This window comes from Megascapheus bottae, chromosome 20, assembly GCF_031878675.1.
Source record: "Megascapheus bottae isolate mThoBot1 chromosome 20, mThoBot2.hap1, whole genome shotgun sequence".
NCBI classification, from domain to species: Eukaryota; Metazoa; Chordata; class Mammalia; order Rodentia; family Geomyidae; genus Megascapheus; species Megascapheus bottae.
This window is the reverse complement of record NC_143528.1, coordinates 33,776,490-33,794,513: the sequence shown is the minus strand read 5'-3', so window position 1 is coordinate 33,794,513 and position 18,024 is coordinate 33,776,490. Positions and strand designations below refer to the sequence as shown.

The 18,024-nt window shown below is 42.0% G+C and overlaps 1 protein-coding gene across 4 annotated transcripts in view; it reads left to right on the top strand.

Annotated features, from left to right (window-relative positions):
• Csgalnact1 (chondroitin sulfate N-acetylgalactosaminyltransferase 1) overlaps positions 1–18,024 on the top strand; it is a 200,952-nt gene that overhangs the window by 158,263 nt on the left and 24,665 nt on the right. For all 4 annotated transcript variants that reach the window (XM_090354253.1, XM_090354256.1, XM_090354254.1 and 1 more), the window contains 2 exons: positions 14,326–14,542; positions 16,883–16,984. In XM_090354253.1, coding sequence (XP_090210379.1) covers positions 14,326–14,542; positions 16,883–16,984 — 319 coding nt within the window. The remainder of the gene's footprint in view (positions 1–14,325; positions 14,543–16,882; positions 16,985–18,024) is intronic.

Genomic DNA, 18,024 nt, shown 5'->3' with positions numbered 1-18,024 from the left:
GTCCAAGATAGTTGAAAAATGAGTTTGCTACTCAAGTGCTCGATTTCTAGAGCATTGGCATTAGCGGGGCATTGGATGTAGTTTTAAATTACAGGGATGAGTGAGATTCTCTGGGTATGCTCACCATGAGACTCTGGCTGAAAAGAGAACTCCGAGGAGACATACAACTAAGTAACAGGCAGAGACAAAGGTGCCTGTGAAAGGGACTGAGAGGGAGGCAGAAAAGAAGGAGACTTGAACACCTTAAGGAACAAGGCAATTTTAGATGGAAATTCCGACTGGGCCTTTGCCCTGGATTCTGAGGAAAGGCCATCCATTCAATGACCTGGAATAGTAAGGCTATCTTTAGTGGTGTGGATTGCCGTGGGATAAGGAAAGGAAGGAGGGAGAGGATATGGTCCTCATGTGTAAACTGTATAACCTAAGAGGGTACCTCTCATCACGTGTGTTTATAATAAAAGCTAATTAAAATCACATACAATGAAAAATTTAGGTCTTCAGTATAAACTAAGCCCCATTTCCTGTTTCCAGCCGTCATCGGGAAAGAACAGACTGAGAACATCTCTCTCCATCACCACAGAAAGTTCCATTTAATACTAATGAGGCAGCTGCTTACCAATGAAGGAAAGAAGTAGAGCCACAAAATTGCTATTCTGTGTGTGTGTGTGTGTGTGTGTGTGTGTGTGTGTGTGTGTGTGTGTGTGTGTGTGATTCATGAAAGAGACATAAGATATTCAGTTGTTGAGAAGAGCTCACATGCGGATACATGCATTTGTTAGCCTATATCTCCAGCTGTTGTAGTATACATGAAAAGATCCCTTCACTCCTGCCAGCATTTCGAAATCTTGGAAAATTTATGCTAAGTACTTACAAGGATGTTGAGAAGTTCCCGAGGAAGAGAAAATACTGCTTTACTCAGGCAGCTCTGTAGTTTCTCGCTGTGCGTCTAAAACGGGAGTGGACCCACTGTGAACTTGGACCCTGAATCACTGTGCAGGGGACATGGTGCGGTGTGAGTTCACATGGCCAGTTGTCTGTGCTGTCTGTGTTCCAGCTCCAGGGCTGAGCACTGGGAATCTAGGGTTGAGGACATCTTTGACTATAAACTTTGAGCTGTGCGGTATATGCTTGCCCCTTGTGTGGGCCTCTTTCCTTGGAGTTGTTGTAAGGCTCTCAGGACGTGTACTATGCTATGATTTGGGATTCAGAGGAGTGTTGTCACCTTTGATGAAGACTTTGGATAGGATTGGTTATCTAGAGCCCAATGACTTGAATATTCCATTAAGGTCCACCTGTCTATAGATGTCTATTGAGTTCCGGCTCTCCCTATCCATTTGTCAGGTCTTAGATGATATAGTTTATTTTGTATGGTGTAGGGGGAGGGGTTTATGCACTGGGAGCTGAACCCTCTGTACTTCTGGCTCTTTGCTAGGTAATTGGAGATAAAAGTTTCTCAGATTTTTGTTTTTTCTGCCACAATTGGCTTCAAACCGTTATCCTTAGATCTCAGCTTCCAGAGTATCTAATATTACAGAAATGAGCCACCAGTTCCCAGTACAAAATAGATTTTTAAATAAGATGGGATTCCCATTACAGCTGGGAAAACAAAACATCAGTCGACTCATGAAGGTAAAAATACGCCAGAGATGAGTGAGGTGTGGACCATAAGGCTGACACCAGAGCAGGAGGGTGGATAGGCATGAGACATTCAAGAAACAGAAAGGCACCTAGTGGGCTCCTGCACTGGCCAATGAGGTTGGATAAAAATAAGACACAATTGAAAAGAATGTCATTTTATTAGCTATACGAGAGAGCTGGTCTCATCATGAGGGTATTGTCCGATTAATCACAGCCTTTAGGATTTGGGAAAAGAAATTCAATGAGATATTTGCAGCGATGGAAAACAGGTACTTGGACAGGCAAATGACACGATGCAAATCAAGTGCTCAGTAAGTGCTTGACCCAGAATTCCTTCCCCAAGCAGGAGTCCTAGCCCTGCAGAGCATAAGGGAGGTTGCTGTGCTGATCTTGCTTGAAGCCACAGAGCAAGACAAAGTTAGAGTGACCACTTACTGGGAACATAGAAATCCTTCTTTTGCTCCCCTGTTGTTTTTGCTGTGGATTCTCGTCTCAAAGAATGCATTTCTGAAGTAAACCTTGTGGGAATGTGCAATGAAGAGAGCAAGCCCCCATTTCTAAATATATGTTTTACAGCCTCAATGTGCCATGCTGCAGACCCCTGAACCTCAGAGAATTAGATTTCCCTCATGCTTGAAGTTCAGTGCTCTGGGTTACATTTGTAGAAGGTTCATTACTGGACTCCTACTGAGAGTTAGGTATATGAGCAATTGAAATATGCATAGTTTGAGTTATTTGAATTCAGATCTAAGAAAGTAAGCTCACTGTATTGAGCAAAGCTCTTCTTAGGTCTGTACTCTACAAAGAGCTGTTAACTGGCTCTTTAGTTCTTCTCTCAATGTGGGGGAGAAGGGGTACAATTTTCTCCTGAAGACCATCTTTCATAGTATCCATTGAGTGAGATCTTTTCTGTACCCAAGATAGAAATGTGGCTCTCATTTTTAGGTCCATGTTAAACCTCACAGCTTGAAAAATAAACTTGGTGAGGGATACCAGTAGTCTAGGACTTGCATATCTGCAGGTACATGAGCATCACTTTGTCTTGGTTAGAATACTAATTTTAACACCTTTTTTGTGACATTAGGACTTTTATAAGCCTCCGATACTATACTCAGAACATAGGAAGCATGAGTGAACATGAGACAGACTTAATCAGAAAAATAATGAAGTGGCATTCATGTTTTACAATACAATAATAGAAGGAGAAGGCTAAAGTTGAGCTGTATCTGGTGATTATTTGTGATGGAACTCGAGGCCCACTTGCAGGTCTGCAGGACTACGGATGCCTAGGTGGTACTTTGATAAGCTGCTTTCTCAGCATGGGCTAACTTTTCCAATTGTGGACAAACCTCCCCCAGGTTTGTCCCAGAGATCAAGCTCTCATTAAAGGAGGGACAGAATCTGAGGGGTTCTTTTTCTTTTGAGTTGTGGCTAAGTGTCATTGTCTTTGTTGTGGGACAGCTGTAACTGTCAGACAGGGTCCTGAAACTCAGAAGACAATTTTATACGAGTAGATCTCTGCCCCCAAGTGTCATATTTCCTTGTGGTTTTTTTTTCTGTTTCCATTTCTTCACATCATGACAGACATCTCCTCACAGCAGTCATTAATACTCTACCCTTGGAGGCATGGATTTTCCATTCCACATCTCTAGCACCATCAAATAAGCCCTTCACTAGACACTCGAGACTTCCCAGGGTTTCCTCTCCAGGTTCTTCTCATAGAAATTTCCACTGTCTGAACGTTAATAGCATAAAATGACAAGGATTTTTTTCTACACAGGGCCTCCTGAGACCATTATTGTTCCATGCAAGGGAAAGATGTGGAATGCACTTAGAGATTCATTTAAGGAGAATAACAAGCACATAAGTCTGAAAACACATCTTGATGCCAGTGTTGTTCACTCTTGTTTGATATGAATATGAGCCTTCACAGGATAAATAATCTCAGTCACATCAGAGCTCTGCAACATTAACTTTTCTTTAGCGATGACTCTATAGGAATAGAGCAATTCAGCTTCAGAGAGGGGGAGGCATTATTTGTATCATTACTTCACTTTTAGATTTGCTTTGAAGAGAAGCAATATGTTCCTGGGTAAGTAGCAATGTCTTGAGACTGAGAGGCAGTGGGGGTGGGGGGATAACTCACTTTTCATATGGAAAATGTTAAAGTATGGGACCATTGAAATAGTCCCCTGTGCAACGTCTTCCAACCTTGGCTGCACATTACAACATCTTAGGGGAACCGAGGGCATAGTATGAAATACTTAAATCAAAATTGGTGTGAATGGAATGAGACCACCAATGGTTTTAAAGCTCCTAGGTGATTCCAATGGGCAGCTACAGTTGTGAATTTCTGCTTAAAATAAATCATCACATCCAGAGGAAGACTGTCTTTAGGGCAAAGAGGGCACAAGCTCATACCTGTGATGGAGAAATGGGATCTCTGAAATGGAGATTTTTTTTAAACTTTTGGTCAGACATCATGAAATATAGTTAACATATCTGTTTATTTTTTCCTGTATCTTAAAATAATGTTCCAACTAGTATGTATTAAGTGCTTGTGATATTTCATGTATTGTTCTAAGTGCTATGCATGTACCTCATTCCTTATGAGAGCTCTGTTACATTATTATTTCATTAGGATTACTTTTATATTCGAAGTATGGATACAGAAGACAAGAAAGACTGGACACCTTTATTAAGATTACCCAGCTGGGATTTTGAACCCAGAAATAAACTTTCCATTTATTTCTTCCTTCAGTCTTTTCCCATGCACACAGACAATCAAGAACTGATTCATGTAACTGATTTGTGTGTATGTGTAGCGTGGCAGGCAGAGTGCTAGGAGACTCATTTGTGACACACTGTTATCGATATTAGGAGTCCACTAGGGGGCAGAAGGCCTGTGTATTCCCTGTCAGACAAATGATTTGTCTAAAGTAGATTCTTGGTCGATGCCAGATAGTACCAACTCCTCTCTATCATCCTATTTAGTTATATGTAATTTTAAATTTTCCTTTAAGATTGCTTCTTTTCTATAAGGGTTGTTAAGTGATATGTTGTTTAACTTCTGAGTATGTAGGGTTTTTTTTTTCTTTTTCTTTCTGTGAGTTGATTCCCATATGATCAGAAAACACTGTATTTGAATTTAAGGTTTGTTGCATCATTTTATAGCCCTTGATGTAGTTGATCTTAGTATATGTTCCAAAAGTGCTTGAAAAAATGTGTATCATAAGCTGTCTTGTAATAGAATATTGTTGATTACCTCCAGTTGGCTGGTCATATTATTTTTATCTTCTGTGTTGTTCCTGATTTTATGTCTAGCAGTTCTGTCAGAAGTTGAAACTTTCCAGTTGTGGATCTGTTTATTTCTTTTAGCTCTGTCAAGTTTTGTTTTATGTATTTTGTGTATTTATGTACTTTGGTACTCACTGTGGAGCTATTTGCAATCTGTCTTCCTCATAGATGATCTTTTATTTTTATAGGATACACATTTGTCTTTGTCTGTAGTAATTCTCTTTGTTCTAAAGTGTACCTTATGTGATAGCAATTTAATAGTTCCTTTATAAGTTATATTGTTTACGTGGTCTATCATTCTCTGTCTTTTTTCTTTTAATGTATGACTGCATTTGAAGTGAGTTTCTTGTCAAAAGTGTGTAGTTGGATTGTGGGTTTTTTTACTCATAGTGTCAATCTCTTCCTTTTAATTTGTATATTTAGACCATTTATACTTAAGATGTTTATCGATATATTAGTGTTCTTGTCTCCCAAGTTAACGGACCTCAGAAACAAGGTACATTTCCCATGAGAAAGTTTATCAAAAGATTAAATTTAAAATACCTCTCAATGAGAACCTGACCAGTGCATTGGCTTGAAACTTTTATTGCCATGAATATTTTATTGCCATGAATATTTTATCGGGCAGGATTTGGGGAAGGGATTTTGTCTTAGTCACTAATTTGTCTCCATGTTTAGTGGACCTAGAACCTATTTCAGAGGAAAATCTGTGTCCTACACAGGGAGCTCTCACTGCCAGCTCCACATAGAAGCTGAGTGGCCTCATGTTCTGACACATGCCTCGTAGGGTCTGCAGAGGCTGTCAGTAATAACAGAAGCATAGTGACTGGTGGATGGCTGTGTTTACTCTTAATTAGCAGCATAGCATATCTACCTGTTATGAGTTTAGCAAAGAGAGTCATATTGAAGCAACTGCCCATATTGCATTATGATTGCTGCAATACCATTTTCTTTTTTTTGCATTTTTTATTGTAATTAGTAAAAGGGTTACATGATATTTGCCAGATAGAAGGTGCATTAATTCACATACATTGATACCCTTTCACATGTCTTGGTACCCATTTCCCTCCCCCCCCACACCCCCCACCTGTCTTGGTTTTCCCCCTTCCCTATCAAATTTCAAATAACCAAATACAAATAAATTCAATATATCAGATAACAAAGTGAGATACTATAACAATATGAGATAACCAAGGGACAGCAAAGGAGATGAGAGATAACATAGTACATTAAGGACAACAATCATTCGTTATATGGCTTTTGTTTCAATATCCTGGAGGTCCTTTCAATTAGCTTCATACTATATGGCCTTATATATCAAGTGCAATACCATTTTCTTATGCTGGTAGACTGTGGCTCAGAAATTCAGAAAGGACACAGTTGAGATGGCTTGTCCCTGCCCTAGCATGTCTAGAAAGGCTTGATGATTGGGAGGATAAGTAACTGGATAGCTAGTGCTAGAATCACCTGAAGGCTCAGTTACTCTTAGATCTGGCACTAGGGTTGTGACAACATGAACATCAGGTATGCTCACTGAAATGCCTGGATGTGATCTCTCCTTGTCTGTGGCTTCTTAGTAGTATGGTTCCAAGAGAAAAGGTAGACACAACATGATCTTGGCTGTCTTTCCTTACCAGAATAGTCAAAGGTCCACTCCAGTTCCGGAATGTAAAAGGATATAGAGCTCTTCTGATAGGAATGTGTTGACAAAACCAGAAGTCACAACTCAGATGAGAAAAAAAAAGTACTTACGAAGTACTACCTAAATGGCCCGAGTATTATATAATCCTGGGGTTCTCTAAATGAAAATCCTTATATTAGTCATTTTTTGAAGTAACATCTGAAAACCACACATCTACAGAGGCAGTAGCTGTCATAATTCTAATGTTACAGTGGTCTTTCTTCTGGTTTCTTGCTATGCTGTGGTCATGGCGGATTGTTATTGTTTAGTAGCTTTGTTCCACAGCTGAGGAAACAGGCTTTGGAATTGACTTTGCCCAAAGTCTTAAAGAAATTAATGGTGGAATGGCATTAACATTCAGCTCTCACTTTCTCTCAGGCCAGACAGTCTGTACAAATTTTCCCTGGCTTTGTTGTCCAAAGGATTTGCCACTATGTAGGAGAATAGCATGACTAAAACATAGCTTGGCAGTCAGAGTGGGTTGCTCTATTTAAAAGGACATTCCTGCTGAGTTGACAAGACTCTGGTTGCCAATATTCAGTATTTAAGTTGTTTTCTAGGAGTACTTCTCACCAAAGGAAAAATGCTTCCTTGTATGTCATGTTTTCCTTGGGGGATCAGTTAGAGTATGGGTCTGTGTTCATGTGTGGTTCTCAGGATGCAAAAGCAAGTGTCACAGGGCCCAGTTTTAGACTGGTCTCCATGTGGTTTCTTTTTTTTCTTCAAGTTGTCATGGTGATTATTGGAACATACTTTTTCCAGCATAAGACTGATTATTGTGGGTTATGTTTTAGCTATAGTAGTTGTTCAAAAATAAAAAAGAGACTCCTACACACCAAGATCCAAACAAATCTAACAGCCCATATGTTGCAAATGTTGAGACCTCTTCAGAAATGCTCACAGTCTTCCGTGGTTTCAAATCTGCTCAGCCCACCGACTTTCTGTCTTTTTACATTCTTTACCTGACCCCTCTCTTAGTCTTACAGCTCTTCTGCCTTAATTAAAATACTTTCATGCCTGGGCAGTCTTCCCAAAATCTCTGTGTAGCTGTGGTTTCTTCCAGAGCCCTAGCCTTTGCTATAACACAGTACAAGAGCTGTTCATTTCTGCCTCTGTTCCAGTTTGCAACCCCTCCTGGGCAGAGTCCATGTTTTATTCATCATTGTATATTCTAGTCTATTACCAAAATGGGAGGTGCTCGTGGGTGGATTGAGTGGAGAAGGAGTCACCAGATTACTGGGTTAACAAAGTCAATCTCGTCTATTCATTATTGTCTTGCCTGTGCCACCCTTGTGGCCTTAGAACATTTGCAAGAAATCATACATTATTCAGATTTCATTAAAATGCTGCCAGTGTCTGGGACCTAGCTTCAGGCTTCCTGTGTACTAGGAAGTAGGTATTATGGGGAAGGCAAGGTTAGAACTACAGGAGTGTCTTTCACATTGGTTTTTGTGACACTGTAAAGAAAACACAGACATCTAACACCTGTCTTGTGGGAATTGGTCACGGCTTGACTCTCGTCAGTAACTTCATTGATTTGGACCATTAATATAATTTACTATAATGCTTAGTTCTTTTATTTTTTTGGTGCTGGTCCTGAGTCTAGGGGCTGACTCTGAGCTTTTGTGCTCAAGTGTAGCACTCTACCGCTTGTGTCCCAGCTATATTTCCAGCTTCTATGGTGGTTAATTGTAGATAAGAGTCTCACAGACTTTCCTGCATGGGCCAGCTGTGAACCATCATCGCAGATCTCAGCCTCCTCAGTAGCTAGGATTACAGGCATGAGCCACCAGCACCTGGCTAGTTCATCATGTTTTGGGTGTGGGGATGGGGGTTTTCCCCTAATGCTGAAGATTCCTAATATTCAGTAAATTAGTACTTCCTGAAAGCTGGTTTTCAGACCTCAGTTTAGTAAAGTGTGATGTGAAACCCAAGAATTTGCTTTTCCTAAGCTTATATGGTAACTATGTAATGACTTACTGCACCTCAAAGTCATTTACTCAATAAATATTAAGTGAATGTGGGGTCATGTCACACTATAAATTAATTTATAAGTTTAATTACCAAAATAATTGCAACATTTGTGGCTATATAAATAAAAAAGATTAAGAGGATCAAAATAATATCAAAATATGTGTGTGAGTGTGTTTGTATGTGTGTGTGTACATCAAGAGCAGTAATGTATTAAATGATCAATAGAACAAAGCTGAAGGATAATGTAATAGGCATGTATGATAATTATTATTATCACCATCACTGAGCATTTCTTGTGTGCCAAATATGTTCTTTATTATGTATTTTATATATATAATTTTTTGTCGGTTGTGGGGTGTGAACTCTGGGCCTGAGCTCTTCAGATCAAGGCTAGCACTCTACCACTTGAGCCACAGAGCTATTTCCGGTTTTCTGGTGGTTAATTGAAGATAAGAGTCTCAGACTTCCATGCCTGGGCTGGCTTTGAACCTTGATCCTCAGATCTCAGCCTCCTGAGTAGCTAGGATTACAAGCATGAGCCACCAGCCACTGGCTCTATATAAATTTCTTCCCTATGAATAAGTAAATATTAATCCTATACTTGAAAGACAAATTAATTCCAACTACGTGACTAATAATACATTATCTTAGTCTTTGGAGTTTTAAGGCTAACTTTTTCTGGCGCATTTTTGAACATTTGGCTCACTTCTTGAAGCATCTTCTTTTTTAAATGATTAGTATACATTAGTTGTACAAGGTGGATTTTATTGGTGGGCTTTCCTGTGGCATTTCTACACTTGTATATAATGAATCTGGATCAATTTTGTCCTCTCTAGTGCCCTCTCTTCTCTCCCTCCTCACTTCTTAAAATAACTAAAATAGGAATTTCATTGTTCTACTTTCATACATGGAAAGGAACCATTTCAACGGTATTCATCCTCTTTTTCCGCTGTTAGCCCCCTCCCTTCCCATTGAGACCCCTTAACAGTCTCTCTTTTACTTTCCATCTTAGTGTTTATTAACTGCGCCAAGAGTTTTCACTGGTATTTTTAGTTGTGCATGTATTGTATTCCAGTCAGAACAGCCCTATCTATTGCTTGCTTTCTCTTCCCTTCCCCCACAACCCACCACTAACCACAGCTTCCTTCAGAAACCTCATGTCATCTTCATATGTAGTCACAATGGATTCTGAAATTATTCACCCTCTATCTTTTTGCTTCTCTTCTTCCCCTCATGTCCCTACATAGTCCCATAGTTAGAATTGTGTTCTGTGTCTGTGTGTATAAATGCACATATATTTCCATGTATGTTACACGTGTTCCTGTCTATGAATGAAGTGGCTTTTTTTTAATGGTTTTCTACTGCTGAAAGTTAGGTTGAAGAGGCAGGAGGAACCAATGAGAATTTTAAACATCCTGTTTTATGGAATGCTGACTTACCTTGGAATACTTTAACTACAACATTTATCTTAAATTCACATCATATACCTATCTGCCTGCATGCATATCATGTGTGACCTTGGGAAAGGTTACTTGAATTATCTAAAGCCCTTTTCTCTCTCTCTCTCTCTCTACCTCTCCCCCTCCCCCTCCCTCCCTCCCTCCCTCCCTCCCTCCCTCCCTCCCTCTCTCTCTCTCTCTCTCTCTCTCTCTCTCTCTCTCTCTCTCTCTCTCTCTCTCTCTCTCTCTCTCTCTCATCAGTGGGTGAGGAAAATCGTACTTCTTAGGGAAATGCTTTAAAATCAGGATAATACTATTTAGTGGTAGGTCTGTCACATAGCTATGTGTGGACAAGGTCAGTAGTGAGCCAAGGACAATAGCTTGGCCATATATTCCGTGGCCTTTGACGTTTTAACTCCTTAGTCCTTTCTGCTGCTTCTCTCTTCAGTTTTCTGCCTTCTGGCAGCATCCTGGGTAGGTGGTTCTGCTGTGTGTTGCGCAGAGAGTCCTGGCAGCTGATGGGAAATGTGCCCTGATAACAGCCACTCTGACTTCCCTTCCTCCCAGGTCTGTTCTGAATTCCCTGCAGAATCCCACCTTCTCTTCATCTCTACTCTCACCCACTTGCCATTTGAAATCATAGTGAATCTAGGTAAGCATCTAGCATGGGCAATTTCTAATCACTGCTTTCTTAAAATAAGGTGATGGGAAGAGATGGATCCGCCATTTTTTTTTTTTCAAATAAAATGAGAACCGAAGGAGAAAGCCCGCAGAGCTGTGTTTCTGGGGTCTTGAGCAGTGTATTGTCTGGGTCTGACCAACTTAAGCCAGCACCAAGGGAGAAATGCAAAGAGCCCTGATTTCCAGGGCCTACATCCTGAGTCTGCCTATCACCCAAAATACATTATACTTAAAGATTGTCAGAATCTCTTTGCCCTGTGTTTTTCATTAATACATTTTGCTTTATCCTCTCTCTTTGCTGTTTATTCTTGTTGCATGGAGGTTTCTTTCTCCCTTGTTCTTCACTGTTCCCTTTCCAGCTTGCATTCCTTCAGCCATGTGCTTTCTTGTGCCCAACTTCTAGGCCTCCTTTCCTGTGCTGGAGTTAAGTCGTGAATGTCAGCAGGACCTCATTCCCTTCCCCTGCCATACCATTCTCTTACCAGGTCCTCTTCACTCAGCCTCTTCTGTCTTTCTTCCAGTTCCTCTGCCAGGAGTTGTTTCAAGGTGTTGTCATACCCTGCTGTACCAGGCAATTCCCTCCCCTTGGCTCCAGATCAAAAATCATTCCTTGCCATCCTGAGGTGCTTGTACTAAAAGGACTCATTCACCCTGCTGAAACACCAAATTGGTGCTCCTGGACAGTCATCTGTGTGGGGGTAACTTGGGAGACACAAGCATTGTGGCCTTCCTTGACTTTCCAATGTCATCTCCCACTGCCCTCCCACATATAGCTACCGTTTGCACTCCAGTCTTGCTGAACAGTAGCAAATCCTGTAAACATAACAAGCTGTTCTGTGTTTGTTTTGGTGTTTTTCCTCTCATTCGCTGTACTTGGGCTTGGGGTGTTCCTTTGCATGCCCTCTCTGATTTTGGAGTCTTGCCAGACACCCACACAAACTATCCATACCTCTACCAGGTGGAGATGGCTTCCTTTCTGCCCTCCAGCACCTAAGGCAAACTCTCTTATGTGCTTATTGCATTATTTACACTTGTTTTATTTATCAAGCATGGCTTCTCTAACATGTGAATTCTGCTCCCACAGTTCTGCTATCGTGTTCCTCCGTTTCCTTTTCAAGGACTGATCGTCTAAAAGAATAGACAGGCTTTGAAGCTAACCACTTAAGGTTTTCAAAGCAGTCCTTTGTGCATCCAAAGCAATAACCTTTCCCTCTTCCACAATCAGTCACAGCAAAACTCCAGCTTCCCTGCCAATGAGAACGGTGGAATAGTATGCCTGTTCCCCAAGGAAGCAGTGGAGGCTCGGAAAGAGGACTTGTCACCCTGTCAGGGTCTTCCAGTCCCCCAGGTTAACTGTGAGTGCCTTGCGCATTGTGGATCTCAGGCAAGTCCTGCATGATGGTGGTGAGAAAAGGGGCCACCATGGAAATCTACAGTACTAGACTTTGCTCTGTGTACCTCAAAGAGGTCTGAGGCGCTTAAGATTACGACTTCCAAAGCTTTTGAAAGGTGAGGGTCAGAGAGGATAACTTGGCAATGTGTATGGAGAAGATAGGAAGTTCCATCGAAGGGGGGAAGGAAAGGAAGGAAGGAAGGAAGGAAGGAAGGAAGGAAGGAAGGAAGGAAGGAAGGAAGGAAGGAAGGAAGGAAGGGAGGGAGAAAGAAATGGCTGGTGAGATGCTTTGAGTAGCTTCTTTCTCTGAAGGTGGATTTTTGTAGCTATTCCAAGACTGGGCAATTCATTCTGCGCTGATATGGGGGCTCACAGAAGAAAGGAGCTGTGGAAGCATGATGCAAATCAAAGGTCAAAGCTTCTTTGGTGGTTTGTTCAGTGCTACCAGCTACTTCTTTTTCCTGATGGTAAGAAACGTCTCCACCACACCAGAGATATTAAGAACAAGTTCCTCTTTTTTTGGGGGGGGGGAGCGGGAGTAATGCATACAAGTAGGCTCATCTCCATTGTGGAGCTGAGGTGCTGAGGCCATGTCTTCAGACTGTGACACAAATGGAATTTCAGGAACGATGCTGGCAAGACTTCCCGGGAACCTTAGGAAACTTCTGCCTGCCTTCTGTGTCTTGTGACTGCACCTGTGGCAGCTAGACTGACTGAGGAAGGGCAGGAAAAGGAGATGGGAGCATGATGGAGATTTACTATCGGGCTCTTCTTTACATGGAAGAATTAACCCCTCCCGGGACTTTGTGGGGGAAATGAAGCCCAGAAAGATAGAATTTTTTTCCCAGTAAATCTGTGGGACTGGACTCTCAACCCAGACAGTATGGCTTTGAGCTACCACTCAAGTGCTGAGCCTCTACTGAGAGGTAAGAATGAAGGGTCAAGTAAGTTCGTGTGAGTCTCTCACTGCATTGGAGATTTCTAGTGAGGCCTGCTCTCATGCTTCCAGCAGTTTCCTTGTGTCCGGCATCAACCACTGTGAAGATACCCTTAATAGAGCACGACAGTTTGTCTCAAAGACAAATGAAATTATTATTGTGAAATTATTATTGTAAGAGTGATGTATAGAGGGGTTACAGTTATATAGTCAGATAATGAGTACATTTCTCATCCCTTCCCTCATCTAAGAGATGATTTTAACATTTTTGTGGGGGACTGGTTCTGAGGCTTGAACCAGTACTGTCCCTGAGCTCTTTTGCCCAAGACTAGCGCTCTACTACTTGAACACAACTCCACTTGCAGCTTTTCTTGGTAGTTAATGGAGATGAGAATCTCATGGTCTTTCCTGCCTGTGCTGGCTCAGAATCTTGATCCTCAGATCTTAGTCTCCTTGTAGCTAGGATTACAAGTATGAGCTATTAGTGTCCAGTTCCCATTTTTTTCCCTTAACCAAGGCCTCACTATGTAGCCCAGATTTACCTGGAATTCGTAGTCCTCTTGTTTCAGCTTCCCCAGTGCTAGGATTATAAGCAAGTACCTACATATACCATAAAACATTTTCATCACAATAAGTGTTATATTCCCAATATTATAACAAGTATTCTTCTAATCATACCATAGAAACTGTGAGTAATAGAAAAGAAATAAAAAAGCACGAATACATCCAACTCTACATTATGCAAAACTTATATTTCCTGATAGATTTTTCATGAGTGCACCTGAAAACTACAAATTCAATCTGTGGCAAACATTTCAAGCTTTTTCTTGAGTTTTTACGCAATCTCCATCACTTACGAAGTGATGGAACTTACAAAGTGAAAGTGATAGTATGTATATGTATTTGGCATATCAATGGAACATTTGCAATTATCTAATATTGTTGGATGTGGAGATTGCATATTGGTTTGTAAAGGCCATTTGTGCTCCAATTTGGTTATCAAAGCCAGCCCAGCAGCCAAGGGTACTTTCTTTTTTTTCTTTTTTTTTTTTGCCAGTCCTGGGCTTGAACTCAGGGCCTTAGCAGTATCATTGGACCTTCTCAAGGCTAGAGCTCTACCACTTGAGCCACAGCACCACTTCTGGCTTTTTTCCCCTATGTATGTGGTACCGAGGAATTGAGCCTAGGTCTTTGTGCATGCTAGGCAAGCACTCTACCACTAGGCCAAACTCCCAGCCCCAAGGGTACTTTCTTGAATTGTGTCCCCTTGTCTTTTTGTTGACAGGCATCTACCGAACTGAAAGAGACAAAGGTACTTTGTACGAGCTCACCTTCAAAGGGGACCACAAACATGAATTCAAACGACTTGTCTTGTTTCGGCCCTTTGGCCCCATCATGAAAGTGAAGAAAGAAAAACTCAACATGGCCAACACGCTTATCAACATAATTGTGCCGCTGGCAAAGCGGGTGGACAAGTTTCGGCAATTCATGCAGAACTTCAGGTTGGTTGGTTTGCGTGTGTCTGCCTTCCCTTGTTGATTTCCCTCACCTCCCTGGCCACATACAAAGGCACCCTATCGTCTTGCTGTATTCTGCTCTGCTCCTGGGAAGTTTATCATTTGGATTATTTGTGTTTTTCCAAAGTCATTAGAAAAGGCCCGATAGGCACATAGATCTTCAATATGAAGCATTAAGAGCTGTGTAGGAGGCAGTGGTAGGAGGATAGTGGTCTGAGGCCAGCCATGGAGAAAAATGTGAGATCCTAGCTAGAAGATATTTAAAGAAAAAAAAGTTTAAAGGGGGGCCAGGAGTGTGTCTTACTGGTAGAGCGCTTGCCTAGCATACCCAAAGCCCTAGGTTCGATTCCTCAGTATCACAGACACAGACAAAGCCAGAAGTGGGGCTATAGCTCAAACGGTAGAGGTCTAGCCTTAAGAAAAAAAACAAAAACAAAAAACACTCAAGGACGGTTCAGAGGCCCTGGCCCTGAGTTCAAACCCCAGAACTGGCCAAAAAAAAAAAAAAGTTAAAACGGGGTGGAAAATGAAACCCTTTACTTGCATTTAATGGTTCTTTGGGGCAAGGGGATACATAAAAGATATTTTATCAGGCCTCAGTAAATTTTCTCACAAAGTTTTGAAGCATAATGATCTTTTCCATAAAAATCTCTCTCTTCTTTTTTTGTAATGGGAAAATTCAGAGCTCAAGACCCAAAGAAAATCTATAGCATTGTTGTTATGAGAGTTTTCCTGTTATGAAACAAAGCACACAATGAAATAACAGATGAGCTTAAAATCAGTGACAGAGAAGCCAAGGGAAATCTTTGCAGCCAACAACAAATGTGAAGATGCTTTCAAAGGCAATGGAGGTGGTTTTGTAGAAGAGCAAGAAGAGCAGGAAGGCTAAACCAGCACACTTCCTGACAATGGACACAAATAAAACAAGACCTGGGTTTGAACTGGTGAGGCTCATGTTTTGGTGAGGCCTCTCTATGCTTAGCCACAGATACAGGGGTCCTTGTGATCCCAAAGGGATGACACTGGGTCACCCATGACGTAGGAGATGACACATGGAAGGGTCACACGTGCACCAGGACCAGACAGTGGCAGAAACAAGGAAGGGGTCTGCTTCAATGAGCATGAGAAATGCTGAACCTAAATACAGTAGCTTGTATGCATGTCTGTGCCATTATATGCATGCATGCATGTGTGTGCATACATGCGCGCGCGCACACACACGCACACACACACACACACACACACACACACACACACACACACACACACACACACACAGCTAGCCCTAGGCAGAGAAGCTGACCAGATGGGCTAGGGTTACTGCTGAGAGAACATCAGCAAATAAGCTTTATTGATGAAGCAAGTCTAGATCTATCTAGAGCCAGAGCTGACCCTGGGTGGGCCAAGTCAAATGAATGCCTGTGGGGGCCTGGAATGATCAGAGCAGAAGAGTGAGGCAGTGGTGAAGGTGGTCATATTTACTCTTTCACCATCCCCTGGATGGTTACAAGGGTTTCTAGAGTCCTACACAAATACATGAGTGCTTGCCTCTGATCAATCACTGTTTCTGGGTATGTGCATTTGTCCTACATAAAGAAGAGAGCCTCAGACAAGCATTCCAGTCTTAACTCTTCGGATGTTGGTTTTCTCATCTGCGACGTGGAATCCATGTCTTCTGCTTCACAGACTCCCCATTCCACAGCTCCCGGTGGCCCTGAGAGCCAATCCTGTGACCGGTTGGATCTGAGAGGTTTTTTTTGTGCTCTGGAACGGGTTCTAGAACTTGAACTCAGGGCCTGGGGGCTGCCCCTCAGTTTTACGCTCTAGGCTAGCATTCTACTGCTTGAACCATGACTCTACTTTCGGCTTTTAGGTAATTAGAAGATAGAGTCTCGATGGACATTCCAGCCAGGGCAGGCTTCCAAGCTCCCATCCTCCAATCACTGTCTCCTGAATAGCTAGGATTACAGGTGTGAGCTACCAGTCCTTGGCTGCATCTGCGATTCGGTTGGTTAGAGCCGCATATTTAGAATCCATTGCTTTCTTGTCAAGATCAAACACATTCTGTAAATTGGGATGACCAGCCAGAAATACCTTGGTCTATTTGCTCAAACTGACTCTGATCTCTTGGCAATTCACTTAGTTCATTTCAAACTCTTACACCTTCCAAAAAAGAAAAGAAGAGAAGGGGAGAGGGCAGGAAAATGGGGAAGGGAAAGGAAAGGAAAAAGGTAGAAGAGAAAAGGAAAGATAATAGTTTATGCTTTGTCTGTTAATATGAAAACAGGAACCAGACACCAGACATGTGTGTATTTTGTTTTCCAGGGAGATGTGCATCCAACAAGATGGGAGAATTCATCTCACTGTTGTTTACTTTGGGAAAGAAGAAATGAATGAAGTAAAGGGAATCCTGGAGAACACATCCAAGTGAGTAGAGTCTGGAGCAGTAAGGCTGCGTCGTGATCACTGCACTCAGTGTAATCCACAGGCTGAACCTTACGTTTTCTTTTGTTTCCCTCCACACTGTGAGCTAACCAGGAGATGGATTGCTGGCCGTGTGCAGGGGACTGGAGAGCCCTTTCTGGGGGGGAGACCACCCTGTCTGACACTGGTCTTATTGTGCTGGGCTCATGGCTGTGACAGTGGAGATAAACTGCCTAAGCAGAAAACGTGGGGAGCATGGGCTTCTGGGGCCACTCTGAGCTCTTGTGTGGCCAGGGGTGATCACTCTCAATACTGCAGATGCTAGACTTTCACAACACAGCGCCAGCTTTTAGGAGAGCAAAGAGCAAAGCTGTACGCAGTGAGCTCTATGTTAGCCACAGCTTGAAAGGCTGAGTGATTGATACTTATGCTCAGATCTCATCTACTGTAGCAAATGGTCTCTCCCTTTTCCTTTCATTCATTATGCTCTTAGAGATGTTAAGGAGAAGCCAGGGGAGATGGCTGAGGCAGGATCATTGATTAAACCTGCTCAGTTGAGCAAAATCTATATTTAACCAAAACCTTCAGACCCAAGATTGTATATTCATACCTCTTTGATCCCTGGTGTATGGGGGGGGTAAATATATCCAAAGACAGAGTAGACAGATATTTTTCTCTATCAAAATAAATCAGTAACCCCACATGGTACCTTGTAAAAATGAGGGAGCCACAACCATACTGTCAAACTCCGCTTCGGTATGTCTGGATGCTCAGCTGTGGAATCAGGTGGGGGGATTTTTATATCAGTGATGCTGGGAGGGTGACTGGTAGTGAACCAGAAGAAATGGCCAGGCCATATGCTGTCAACCTAAGTGGGAGCCTCTGATTTGCATTTCTGGCAGCTAGCAATTGGATGAGAGTGGAAGGATGAGATCCCCAAATTGAGAGCATAGTTTGGTTTTATTCCCATGTGGTGTTACTGGTGTCATGCTGATGAACACAGGATCAGAATGCTAATGATCACATTTCAAACATTCTAAAGC